The sequence below is a fragment of the Mustelus asterias genome, chromosome 23 (assembly GCF_964213995.1).
Source record: "Mustelus asterias chromosome 23, sMusAst1.hap1.1, whole genome shotgun sequence".
NCBI lineage: Eukaryota > Metazoa > Chordata > Chondrichthyes > Carcharhiniformes > Triakidae > Mustelus > Mustelus asterias.
The window spans coordinates 26,577,849-26,592,501 of NC_135823.1; the positions used below are offsets into that span (position 1 = coordinate 26,577,849).

At 41.7% G+C, this 14,653-nt stretch overlaps 1 protein-coding gene across 1 annotated transcript in view; it reads right to left on the reverse strand.

The window, feature by feature from the left end:
• The window catches only part of sdk1a (sidekick cell adhesion molecule 1a), an 839,938-nt gene that overhangs the window by 401,086 nt on the left and 424,199 nt on the right, over positions 1 to 14,653 (reverse strand). The window contains exon 5 of the mRNA XM_078240149.1: positions 11,501 to 11,634. Coding sequence (XP_078096275.1) covers positions 11,501 to 11,634 — 134 coding nt within the window. The remainder of the gene's footprint in view (positions 1 to 11,500; positions 11,635 to 14,653) is intronic.

Consider the following 14,653-nt stretch of genomic DNA (forward strand, 5'->3'; position numbering starts at 1 on the left):
TGCTCAGTTTGGGTTCTGCTAGGATCACTCAGCTCCTCAGCCTTGATCCAAACATGGACAAAAGAGCTGAACTCAAGAGATGAAGTGAGAATGGCTGCCCTAGTCAAAAGGCCACATTGGACCCAGTGTGGTGTCAAGTAGCCCTGGAAAAAGTTAAGTCAATGGGAACCAGAGGAAAAGCTTTCCACGTTTGTAGCACAAAGGAAGATGATTGTGGTTGTTGGATGTCAATCATCCCAACCCCAGGACATTGCTGCAGGAGCTTCTTAGGGTCGTGTCCTAGGTCCAACTGTCCTCAGCTGCCTCACCAATGACCTTCCTTCCATAAGGCCAAAAGTGAGGATATTCACAAATGATTGCACAACATTCAGCACCATTTGTAACTCTTCAGTCTGTGTCCAGCAAGACCTGGATAATATCCAGGCTTGGACTGACAAGTGGCACATAACATTCACACCACAGAAGTGGCAGGCATTGACCATATCCAGATGAGGGACAATCTAACCATTTTTCTCTCTCATTCAATGTCAATCATTCCAAAGATGTGCGGGTTAGGTTGATTGGCCATGATAAATTGCCCCTGTCAAGGGGATTAGGAGGGTAATATGTGGGGTTACGGGGATGGGACCTGGGTGGGATTTTGTCAGTGCAGGCTCAATGGGCCAAATGGCTCCTTTTGCACTATAGATTCTATGATCATCGTAATTGAATCTCCCACGATGAACATCCTTTGACCAGAACAGAACTGGACCAACCATATAAATACTGTGGCTACAAGCACAGGACAAAGGCTGGAAATTTAGTGGCGAGTAATTTGCTTCCTGACTCCCCAAAGCCTATCCACAAGCTACAAGACACAAGTCAGAAGTGTGGTGGAATACGCTCCATTGCCGAGATGAGTGCAACTCCAACAACATTTAAGAAGCTCAACACCATCCAGATCAAAGCAACCCACTTGATTGGCACCCCATCCCCCACCTTTAATATTCATTTCCTCCACCACCGGCGTACAGTAGCAGCAGTGCAGCAACTCACCATCACTTCTTCAACAGTATTTTCCAAACCACAAACTCTACTGCAGGGATGGACAAGAGCAGCAAGTGTATGGGAACACCACCATCTGCAAGTTCCCCTCCAAGCTACATATCAACCCAAATTGGAACTATATCGCCATTCCTTCACTGTTGCTGGCTGAGAATCCTGGAACTCTCTTCCTAACACCAGTGTGTGTGTTCCTGTGGCAGCGATTCCAGAAAGGGTTCACCACAACCTTTCAAGGACAATTAGGGACGGGCAATAAATACTCGTCTACTCACCAAACCCTGCATCCCTTAACCCAAAAAAAAGGCTTTCACTCCCTCTCTCTCGTCAACTTTCATCCTCTCCTTCCCATTCAGAATCAGTCTCACACTCAGAACCTTCAGCTTAACAAGATTTCGCCAATCCCCTCCAATTGGATCTGATTTATCAAGAAGTTTGAGGTCCAGTTAATGTTTATTGGGTTCTCTGATATGATTGATTGTTGATTTTGGAATGCTTGTATGCTGATTTGGGGATATTATTGGTTGAAGGAATATTATACTATAGCTCTGTCATCTGACTTATCAGAATTTCACAACCAGCCTTGAGTGTGATTTGTCAGGTGGGCAAAATTCAGGCAAGTTTAAACAAGGATGGTTTCTGTCTAATGAAGCTATTGGTACCATTAGCAGAATAATCCAATTGTGACGGAAACCTGCCTCTGGGGGTCTTGTGAATAACTTTTTCAAATAAGTTAATGAAAATTGTTCTGCAATGAGTATTTTCTTCTATGAAAAGGGGGAGTATGTAAAAAGAAAAATGCTTCTCCAAACTTTGTTTTTACTTGAACCAACCCATCGCTTAAGGTGCTCAGTTAACCTAAAACTATTATTTACAAGAATATTCAGGCACTGGATGAGTGCATCAGGTAATTTATTGGTAAAGGAAGTACTTACGTATTTTTGGTCATGTTGGCTCCAAAATTAATTGGCAAACTGCCCATGTTTTCAGCAATATTGGTGCCATTTCAGATTCAAATTGGCATCCATGTTGCACATCACAATTCTGGTACAGCTGTCCTTCTGCACAGGTTGTTAGGATGGATGCAAGGACCGTGTGCTGCAAATGTGCAGAGTAGGTAGGGTGTTACCTTAGTCACTAGCTATACAGGGAGCAGCAGAGGAGGAGAAGGAAGAGGAGGAGAAAACCAACTTTTCCTTTTTCAAACCAGGCTCTCTGTGATTTGCTGTTAACCACTGTGGTACCAGTGAATGCAACACCAATTCCCCGTTCACCAAAGGTCCCACTCTTGCCCTTCTCTCTCATAATAGCATCCTCTTAGCTATAATGATGAAGGAAAAAGCACTATTAAAAGAACCAGCATTCCACACCAACTTCCTCAATCAAACCATCCAATATTATATATAACATCTAACTATCTTTGTGCATTCCTTTCATGCCTGACTTGTGGGTGCCTTTGCATGTCTTAGTGTTTCTATACAGTGTTACTCTCATGACTTCAGCATAGCTCATGAAGGCTACTAACTTTCACTAGGAGACTGCAGACAAGCTCCTTGGACTGCACCACCTTGGCAAAGGAGACAACAGTCTGAGCTAGCTGGTGGACAGGTAACACCAAGGGCACTGGTTGAGTGATAGTGGTGGGAAGATGAATGCTGTCCTGTTAGGATAACAAGAAATAGGAGTAGGAATAGGCCATCAAGCCTGCATCACCATTCAACAAAATGATGGCTGATCTGACTGCGGCCTTTGCTCCACTTTCCTGCCTGCCAACGATCCTTCACTCACTTGTAGATCAAAAATCTCTCTAGCTCATCCTTGAATATAATCAATGACCCAGCCTGCACTGCTCTCGCTGGAAGAAAATTCCAATGATTACTGACCCACTGAGAGCAGAAATCCCACCTGATCCCCAAATGGGAGACCCTTATTTTAAACTGTGCCTGAGTTCTTGGTTCCCCCACAAGAGGGTACATTCCTCTTAGGATTTACCCTGTCAAGTCCCTTCAGAATTTTTTATGTTTTGCTAAAATTACCTCACATTTGTCCACACTCCAATGAGTATAGGCCTAACCTGCTCAACGTTTCCTCATTAGACAACCGCTTCACCCCGAGAGTCAGCCTCAAGATTATTTTCAGAACTGCTTCCAATGCAAGAATGTGCATCCTTCAGTTAAGGAGATGAAAACTCTACACTTTACTCTAGGTGTTGTCTCACCAATGCGTCGTACAGCTATAGCAAGACTTTCCGACTGTTATTCTCTATCCCCCTCGGAATAAAGGCAAACATTCCATTTGCCTTTCTAATTACATGCTGTACCTGCATATTAACTTTTTTGTAATTTATGAACAAGGACACCCAGATCCCTCTGTACTGCAGCATTCTGCAGTCTCTTTCCACTAAAATAATATTACGCTTTTCTATTCATGTCAAAGTGAACATTTTCCTAAATTATATTCCATCTGGCAAATATCTGCCAACTCACTTGATCTACTTACATCCCTTTGCAGATGGTTTGTGTCCTCTTCACAGCTTGCTTTACTACCTATCGATAACATCAGCAAACTGACACAACAATACTGTCAGTCCCTTCATCCAAGTCATTAATATCGTTGGGAGTCCAGGAAATGAAAAGAAATCTCGAACTTTTTTCTTATGGATTTTTTTCCCGCTGAAACAAAAATATGACTGCTACAAGTCACAAGCCCACAAGGTAGTCATTTTGCCTGGGAATTACCAACAGCGGTTAGAAGAACAAAATCATTTTTTCTCAGTCAGTGGTATCACACAGACCACTTGTGAGCGAAGAAACTCATATCAAACCTCCAAATTTCCAGGTCCGTTTCACAAAGGAACCAGAGGAATGTTACTTGTGTCTGAGAGGTTCGCCTTGATAGCGGAGTCCAGGGTGCAGGCCGGCAGCGAGGCCAGGTCGGGGTGCAGGCCGGCAGCGAGGCCAGGCCGGGGTCCAGGCCGGCAGGGAGTGAGGGGGAGAGTACAGAGACTGTAAGGAGTGAGGGGGAGTGTGTGTAGATGAGAGAGTGTAAGAGGGACAGTGCGAGTTCTGGAGGGAGCAAGGGGGAGACTGTGGAGGCTAGAGAGAGCAGTTTTTTTGACCTAGACTTGGTAGGTGGAAAGTATAGGCCCCGAGACTAAAATTATTTTTAAAAACTGATAGGGATCAGGTAGTGCTCTCAAGCATGTACTATATAAATGAACAATTTTTTTGAACTAAATGAAAAATGGAATAAATCAAATATTATTTAACGAAGTAATTTCCATGCATTTTCAATGCAGGTTGCTGACCGAACTTGCGAGCCTGGACAGATTTGAGTATACTATCAAATTTGATATCAAATTCATTCCAAGTTAGAATATTGATGTCAAATTGTAACTGAGAGCTTTGAGTGCACATGAAAGCAAACATGAAGCATCTCCAAAGGTTCCTCAGAGAACAACCTCCATAGCTACAGCACTGAACAGCAGCAGTGCTCTGATAAATCAAGCAGGACAGGCACCACATGTGAGGTAATATACATCACTGAACACTCTTGTACCCTTGTTCTCTCCCTTTCTATCCCTCCAGACTCTGCAGGCAGCCAACACGCTGATAAATCAGACTGCAAGTGAACCAAAACAGAAGATGCTGAAAAATACACAGCAATCTCATTAGACTAATTTGTGTGTTCAAGAACAACTGATATGAAGCTTTCCTGGGAGAGCGAATGGATTATGGATTTCCATCTTTAAAAGTACGGGTTAAAAGTCCGAGAACAAGTGGCACGGTGGCACAGTGGTTAGCACTGCTGCCTCACAACGCCACGGATCCGGGTTCAGTTCTGCCCTGGGGTGATTGTGTGGAGTTTGCACATTCTCCCCGTGTCTGCGTGAGTTTCCTTCGGGTGCTCCGGTTTCCTCCCACAGTCCAAAGATGTGCAGGTTAGGTGGACTGACTGTTCTAAATTGTCCCTTGGTGTCCCAAGATTTGTAGGTTAGGGGGATTAGGACTCCTTCTGCACTGTAAGTATTCTATGATCCTGTGATTAATGATGTCATATGTTCAGGTAGGGAATGGCTTGATTTACCTTCTCTACATCTAGTCTTATAAAATGTGAAAAATGGGGGTCCGAATTTCCTTTGGACACTCTTCTGGCAATTACATCGTGGTCATATATACGACTGTACTGTCAAAGTTTGTGGGATCAGTGGGAGAGCAACTAAAATTCATGACAGCCAGATGCAAGTGCCACTTTGTATGCTTCCACAGCAGCGATATGTGCCCAGACATCTGGACCTCTGCTACCAGAGGTGGGGATAAAGGAGGGCTGAGTGAAGGCTATCCAGGCATTCCCCAGCCTTCCACTCATTACCCCTCGCAACCACAATCCCCACAGATTGATTTTCTTCAGGGGTTGAGGCCACTTCCCCAATCTAGTGGTGTCAAATTCACACGAGTGGAGTAAACCAAATCCTCAGTCGAACCATAGAAAAGTTACAGCTCAGAAAGAGGCCATTAACCCCATCGTGTCTGCATCATCCAAAAAAAAGAGGAAAAAGAAACAAACTGCTCATTTTTGTCCACCTGTCCTGCCATCTTCAAGAACCTGTGGACATGCACTCCAAGGTCTCTCACTTCCTCAACCCCTCTTAATATCTTCCTGATTATTGAGTGTTCTCTTGCTTTGTCTGTCCTCCCTAAATGTCGTCCTCTCATATTTCGGGACTGAATTCCATTTGCCACTTCTCTGTCCATTTAGCATGTGATACAATCCATCTGCCCCTGGATACTTACCCACCTTCATGCATGCCAGTCCCTCCAGTACTTCCTCTCTCACCAAGCTGATTGCATCTAATATTTCAAACACCTCTTTAATTAGAATGTCTGCATCATCCCTCTCCGTAATGAAGACAAAGGATTCATTGAGAACCCTACTCACATCTTCTGAATCAACCCAGAAATTACCATGTGCATCTCTGATAGGCCCTGTATTTTCCTTAGTTATTCACTTGCTCTTAACGTACTGATAAAACAACTTAGGATTTTCTTTGATTTTACCTGCCAATATTTTTTGTATCCTCTCTTTGCTTTCCTAATCTCCAATTTTACTTCAATCCTGTACATTCTATACTTCTCCAGGTTTTTGACTATGAAGTCTTTTGTTTCTGTCAGAAGCTTTCTTTTTCTATTTCATCATGGTCTGTATGCTTCTGGATCACCCAGGGGCTATGATTTTGGCAGTACCATTGAGCACAGTGGTTAGCACTGCTGCCTCACAGCGCCAGGGACCCGTGTTCAATTCCTGGCTTGGGTCACTGTGTGTGGAGTTTGCACATCCTCCCCCTGTCTGCGTGGGTTTCTTCCGAGTGCTCCGGTTTCCTCCCACAGTCCGAAAGATGTGCTGGGTAGGTGCACTGGCCATGCTAAATTCTCCCTCAGTGTACCCGAACAGGCGCCGGAGTGTGGTGGCTAAGGGCTTTTCAGAGTAACTTCATTGCAGTGCTAATGTAGAGACATGTCTTCACTGTGCCTTTAGAATGTCGCTTTTGCATGCCTCCCACTGATTTGACACAGTTTTTTCTTGTAATAGCTGATTGGGCTTGTTACGTACTGGCTCAAAAAGTTCTCTTGAATGCAATTCAAGAATTTTGTGCCCTCCATGCCTTCACACTGTTCGCATCCCAACTGATATTAGGGTAGTTGAAGTCTCCAACTTTTACTGTCCTATTGTTTTTGCACTCAATATGTCTACATATTTCCTCTTCTAACTCCCTTCCATTATATGGGAGTCAAAAGTACTCCTAGCTTTTTTATTTCTGAACTCAACCCATATGGCTTAATTTGATGCTACATTTAGTGTATCATCACTCCTCAGAGCTGTGATTCTTTAACCAATAATGCTCCACCCTGTCTTTTTTATCCCTTCCTATTTTGCCTGCAAACTCTATATCCAGGGACGCTGAGCTGCTATTTTTGCCCCTCCTTCAGCTAACTTTCCATTAGAGCATGCTCAGTGAAAGAACAACTTCCAACAAAGGGAGCCTTGCTCCCCTTTGCCTTGTAACAGTGGATGGAGGGTCAGTCTCTTACTACATATCTAGCAGAGCCTTGGATACAGCAGAACCCAACATAATTTGATCACAAAGTCACAACAGTTGAGGGGTCAGACCCCTTGAGGAAATTCAAGGCCTGAATACTTCTTTTCTCTCTTGAAATAAATTGGACAAATTTCCATCTGTTGAAAAATACCACAACCTTTGCAGACTAAGATTAACTGTTGTTGAATTCAGATTTCTATTGTACACCATTTCTTCTATTACTTGTGGCAGAAAATTACTACATTGCAAACTATAATCTCTTAGATATATTACCAAGTCTGACTCTCAATTTGTGTTATGCCATGTCATGCACATTTTTAAAATCAACCAAATTGGGAAATGTGAAAGGAATCAGACACCACAGTTTGGAGGTCATTTCCAACCAACAAATTACAATGAGATCAGAGTACAATTTTCTAGATGAGCTGAGACTATGGCATAAAATAGAATAGAGAGAGTTCAAAAGAAGCGCCTGCTTCTACAACACCTATATGTACCCAGAAATATAGGCCACTCCTGTTGGAGGTGGGGAAAGTGGAGGGCTGGGGGGGGAGGTTTCCCAGACAACCCCTACCTCACTGCTCACGAACTCAGTCAACCACAATCCCCAGAGAAAAGGTTTATTTTCTTCAGGGGTTGAGGCCCCTTTTGTAATCTCGTGATTTCAAATTCACATGAACAGAATAAACCATGTACTCGGTGGAAGGGGAAATTCCAGCACCAGAAAATTCCAAGTCATGCAGAATTTATAATTTTTAACCTTTCCTTCATGACAGAGGACATCAATTTCAAAACTTTTGATGGTGTTTTTAACATGCCCTTGCTGTTTGTTCCGCATTTCTAAATGTTCAGGAAATGCTGTGGTCCCCTGTGCAATGTTTATAGAAACACAGAGGGACCTAGGTGTGCAAGTCCACAAATCCTTGAAGGTGGCAGCACAGGTGGAGAAGGTGGTGAAGAAGGCATATGGTATGCTTGTCTTTATAGGACGGGGTATGGAGTATAAAAGCTGGAGTCTGATGTTGCAGCTGTATAGAACGTTGGTTCGGCCGCATTTGGAATACTGCGTCCAGTTCTGGTCGCCACACCACCAGAAGGACGTGGAGGCTTTAGAGAGAGCGCAGAGAAGGTTTACCAGGAGGTTGCCTGGTATGGAGGGTCTTAGCTATGAGGAGAGATTGGGTAAACTGGGCTTGTTCTCCCTGGAAAGATGGAGAATGTGTACAAAATTATGAAGGGTATAGATAGGGTGAACAGTGGGAAGCTTTTTCCCAGGTCGGAGGTGACGATCACGAGGGGTCACGGGCTCAAGGTGAGAGGGGCGAAGTATAACTCAGATATCAGAGGGACGTTTTTTACACAGAGAGTGGTGGGGACCTGGAATACGCTGCCAAGTAGGGTGGTGGAGGCAGACACACTGGCATCGTTTAAGACTTACCTGGATAGTCACATGAGCAGTCTGAGAATGGAGGGATACAAACGAATGGTCTAGTTGGACCAATGAGCGGCACAGGCTTGTAGGGCTGAAGGGCCTGTTTCCTGTGCTGTACTGTTCTTTGTTCTTTGCTGTTCAACAGAACAACCAGGAACAGATATGACTACAATACTAGGATGATCATAACTGTCCATTATATGTTCATATTACATGTGAATATTTGGGACACTTATTTTGATCACCTCATTATGGAGATATAGAAACAAGTCCTCGAAGTACAAATTACCAAATTTCTGTGATAATTTTTAAGTATATGTAAAACCTCAAAGGACAAAATTTGTACAATTAGCATTTGCTCACCATTTGGAAATACAAAGATATTTTCATGGAGCTGGGAAGACTCCATGAAAGGATGAAAATAGTAACCGAGATACAATTCCCAGATTCCCCACCTCTTTTCTAGGGTTCTCATTTTCATTAGAGCCTTGAAGGCTGTGGCTGGTTCAGGTTGCATGCCTGCTTCCTGCACTCATGAAATGGATGGCTCCTTCACAGGAAAATGCCACAAATGCACAATGAAGTTTGGCTGAGAGCCAGGAAATGCATAAAAAATGTTGAAATAGCTGAGCCCCAGGGAAAACATTGCTTGATTGAAAGCTCTGGCTTTCTGACCTCTCTTGTCAAAGGCATGTTGTTTATTTACACAAGAAGAGATTTGTTTATTTACACAAAATAATGAGGTTTCAAGTGCCTGCAATTTCTGCTATTGATGCTTTAAAGGGTCTGGATGATGGCACTTGGTCTGTAGTTTTAGGAAAGTAATCAATGAATGAGTGTTTACTTTTAAAGCTATTTTTCACACATCCCAACGAGAGAATCTCACCATTTCCTACTAATATTCAACAGCATTATTATCACTGAATCCGCCTCTATCAACATCCTGGCAACTAATCATTGATGTGGACCAGTCATATAAATATCACAGCTACCAGAGTAGATCAGAGGCTGGGAACTCACCTCCTAACTTCCCAAAGCCTCTCCACAAACTACAAGGCACAAGTCAGGAGTATTATGGTATATTCTCCACTTGCCTGGATCAGTGCAGCTCCAGTCACACTCGAGAAGCTTGACACCATCCAAGACAAATCAGCATGCTTGTTTGGCTTCTCATCCGCCACTTTAAACATTCACTCCCTCCATAAATGATGCACAGTGGCAGCACTGTGCATCACAGATGTTAAGACGCACTGCAGTAATTCACCAAGGGTCCTTTGACAGCACTTTCCAAACCTGCAACACCTACCATCTTGAAGGACAAGGGCAGTAGATACATCACTGCTGCTGGGTCAAGATCCTGGAACCCCTCTCCTAATGGCACTGTGGGTGTACCTAAACCACATAGGTACAAGAAGGCAGCTTGCCACCATCTTCTCGAGGGCAATTAGGGATGGACAATAAATGTAGGTCTAGCCAGTGCCCAACTCATGAAAGAATAAAAATAAATACTTAAATATTCTTACAGTGAAGGGTATACAATGACAAGTCAGCTCTAAAATCCTTGGTCCATTGTAGGGTTCATTAGTTCTGTACAGAACTATACCCCATCATAAGTTATTCCTGCATATGAATATGCTTAGATTTCTGAGGTTCAGGATTGGTTGAAACTTACAGTAATTTTGGAGGCCACAGTGAAAATTATGTACCCTATCTCTATGGTGCCTTCTCGATAAACTTTGAGAATAATGAGCTGGAATGTTAAGTTTCTCACTTCATGATCTTGAATTTAACTCTATATAAATGGATGTGTTTTGAATGGATTAATATCAGGCTCAATATTGAGATTTCACCTGATTTAGGTGTTTGCCTCTATTTGGACCAAGGATTCTAGAGCAGACTTGTCATTGTATACCCTTAATTGTCAGAATATTTAAGTATATCAACCGAGGAAGGAGGCATTCCACAGTTAAAATATCCAACTGGATGACATCTAGTGCAAAGATCTACTGACTATATCCTTGTCCATTTCATAAACAACTCAGCAGATTGGTTGGATATATTCTCAAGTAGATCAAGTGGATACCAGGGATGTCCCACATAATATCATCACATTCTCAGTTTCAGACTTTAAGATCGGGGCAATCCATGCAAATAAGGTAGATTCTCAATTATGGCTTCAGACACAAATTATCAGGAGATGTTTAATTTGACCACTTTCACATACTCTCAGGCAGTTAGTTCAGAGCATCATTGGCAAAGATGTGTGAGGAGGATCATCCACACATCTTTGCAGTTGATGCTCAATTAGGGAGACCAAAGAAACTTGAGTAACTTGGAAAATAACGTGCTTATGTTTCTGTAAAAAATCATTTTTAATATGAAGGGTAGAGTTCTGTAAAACCTTTGTATATTACAAGCTTCAAATTAAATGAATGTGAAGAAATTTCAATGGACAAATTGTTCCTTAACCTTAGTTTAAAAGTAAACCTGTTTGAGTTTCCAAAGCTCAAGTCACATACAAAACAGTAAAGTTTCAACCTGCAAGCCAACTACTTCCACTAACAGAGGGATCTAAATAGCTTTCATTAGAAGAGAAAATTTTGGCTGGATAAACAGATTTGATGGGATTGTGATGACTGATGCTAAATGTAACTACAGCTTTGAAAGTTTTGAACCTAATCATAACTGGACTTTATTACAGTTTGACCTTGTATTAGTTCAAAAACCAGAAAATTCTGTCCTAAATCTATCATATGTAATGCACTTCGATCAGTCTCTATAGTTCGTACTGACTTAACAAGGAGCTTTTGCCTATAATGTGAAAAAATTATAAATTCAGGATGTTGCAAAACCCATGTTAAGATGATTATATATAGGAACATCCTGTTCCTGCTGAATTCAAGTACAATTCATTTCGTTTTCACACTTACTTGTGATTTTCAGGTGGATAAATGGACTAGTCTTGTTTTCCCCATTCTTTTCATTGACTGCTTGTACATAGTAATTTCCTGCGTCTGCTGCAGCTGTTGACAGCACCACCAGGTGATTCTCGAGAGTTACAGCTCTGTTAAAAAACACAAAAGCATGAGTGCTGTAGCCTAATCTTAGATGAAGTCTAACCATTAGAAACCTATAAATATAAGTCAAATAAGCAGAAAAAAATGTTGATAATTACTGAATGTTGAAAAGTCACTCAATGATCACGTAAAAGAACTAGTTTCATATATACGCATAACTAGTTTCATATGCATATCAACTCATCCCAAAGCGTTTTATTTTCATTGCTGTGTAGGAAAATCTAACATGTAAAATGTTCTTCGTTGGAAAAACACCATGGGATCTTTAACTTTTTTAAATTTGGCATGTCATGTCAGCAACAATTCTCACCAACTTTTACAGATGCACCATAGAAAGCATTCTTTCTGGTTGTATCATAGCTTGGTATGGCTCCTGCTCTTCCCAAGACCACAAGGAACTACAAGGTGAATGTAGCCCAATCCATCACGCAAACCAGCCTCCCATCCATTGACTCTGTCTACATTTCCCGCTGCCTCGGCAGAGCAGCCAGCATAATTAAGGACTCCACGCACCCCGGACATTCTCTCTTCCACCTTCTTCCTTCGGGAAAAAGATACAAAAGTCTGACTCAAGAACAGCTTCTTTCCTGCTGCTGTCAGACTTTTGAATGGACTTACCGTGCATTAAGTTGATCTTTCTCTACATTATGACATTAACACTGCATTCTGCACTCTCTCGTTTCCTTCTCTATGAATGGTATGTTTTGTCTGTATAGCGCGCAAGAAACAGTACTTTTCACTGTATGTTAATACATGTGACAATAATAAATCAAATCAAATCAAACCAAACTTCTACCTGAACAGACAACCGGATTTTGATTTAAGGTCTCCTCCAAAAGATTGCACTCCCAACAATACAGCATTCCCTCGGCATTGCACTGGAGTGACAATCTATATTTTGCTGGAATTAGGATGTGGGAATAAATTACTCTTCTAATTCGGAGTCATGAGTGCTGCCACCTGAGTCAAAAGGATACTTACAATAACAAAATCTGTTAAATGATACAAATGGGAGTAACAAAGGTAGGTCACTCCCCTCAAATTAATGATTCACAACTGAGGTGAACATAATATCTCATAGGATTTCATTCATCACCTTAAAAAAACAGAAGAATATTTACAAGAATGCACCCACATCTTCTGTATGTGGAAGGATTAAGTTTTATGACCCCACTCCTTGAGTGATTATCAAATAGCAATTCCAGTCAGTGCACTCTCAACTCCCACTATTAATTTCAGAACTTTCTCATCTGAATTTACTCAGCTGATTTTAAAATCACCAGTGCATGTATGGCCTGGAGTTGGCAAAGCAACAGTTAATTGTCACGTAATTCTCCCCTCTTGGATTGTAAAATGTAAATGGTAACGCTCCCTCTTGACCTTAGCCCAAGTGAATTATTACAAATCTGTGATGTTCCAGCAGAATAGTTAGAGGGAGAAAATAATTAAAGTCAGCAGAGGGAGTCAGGTTTGGGGCCAAGTGGAGACCCAATTTAAAAACAAGACCAGCAGATCTCATCTGGCATTGCTCATGGTGAATTAGAGGTTCTGATGAGGTGCAAAAGCAGAAGCCACAGGAGCAGCTGTCTTCTCAGCCATATTTCACTCCACTAGGCAGAGAGGATGGACATCATGATCCAGATGGAAGGAGGCAAGACTCCAAACATTGGGTCTACAGGCAGACAATCAGCTCTCTCATGATGTCCAGGCACCAGTGCCTCAGGAGGCTCAGGCTTTCCTGGTAGGATATTTGCAGCCTCCAGGAACAAAATCTCCTTCTCAATGGAGCCAGTGGACTGTGTCCAGAAGATTTCAACCAAAATATCATTTGTCAAAATTGTTGTATGCAAGAGAGAGTCTCATAATGCCTTTAGGCACTGCAGAAAGCGTTGCAGATCAATCATTCATGACGTAGTTAGATACTGTGATAGGGGGATCCTTATTTCAATGAAAATATGAGCCAAATGGATTTAATGGCTTTCCTCGCTCCCTTTATCTTGTGTCATGATCTACATCTCACAGCTTTTAAAATGCTTTGCTCTTACGAATTAATCTCCTTTTCTAGAACTAAATCAAGTCCATCTCAAAGAGCATTTCCTTCAAATTTCGAATCATCCCAGGCACTTTTCACTCAATCTGCTCTAGCACATCAATCCACATCTGAAACCATGGATTGAAGTTTAGTTTTATAACTTACAGTCAACTATATATCATTTTTATCTTATAATAAAGGATTAACACTGCAGCTACATTTAATCTTCTGTCAGCCTGATTTCAAAATATTTAGCTTACAGCCAATCTCTTGAGATCGCGCAGAGCCATGTAGCAAATTTGAAGTGCAGTAAAGACAGATTGACAGCTGTTGAGAAAACCTGTGGCAATGAGGAGTTTTATTTGAATTAGATTTTTTTTACACTGGATTTTATAAATCTATATAAGAACATCAATCTAAGTTTTCGCATGGAAAATCAGGAGCGATACACAGATCACAAAATAAAAACGGACCACCTTTCAAGCCAAACTCAAAGAATACATGTGTTTGTTTAGGGACAGATACACAACAGATAATGATGGCAAACCAGTGAACAAATGAAGCAAGAAAATCCTGCAACAAATTAGAACCTGACAGCAACCAGAGACAACTATTTTTTCTCAGCTAATAGGCTGATATTACTCTTCCTAAGTCAGCAATGTTGAAACCACTGTTGCAGCAGCTGTTCACATTAAAATGTTGAAAAGATACGGAATCTCAATCTCCACATTTTTATCAAATTTTCCCAGGAGCAATAGATTGCTGGTTTTCTTATCCCAAGTGTCACTGGGGTCTAACTATTTTTATTTGTTGTTGAGTGACACAAACTGTAAAACTGGCCTGACTTACAACCATAGTTATAGCCTGGAGTTCCATCTCTCAAAGGACAGGATTACAGCTCTCCATGTCACAATATGTTTGTTGCTTTCCCACTCGTATTGCAATTAAAATTGCCTTTTAATTTTTATTTAAAT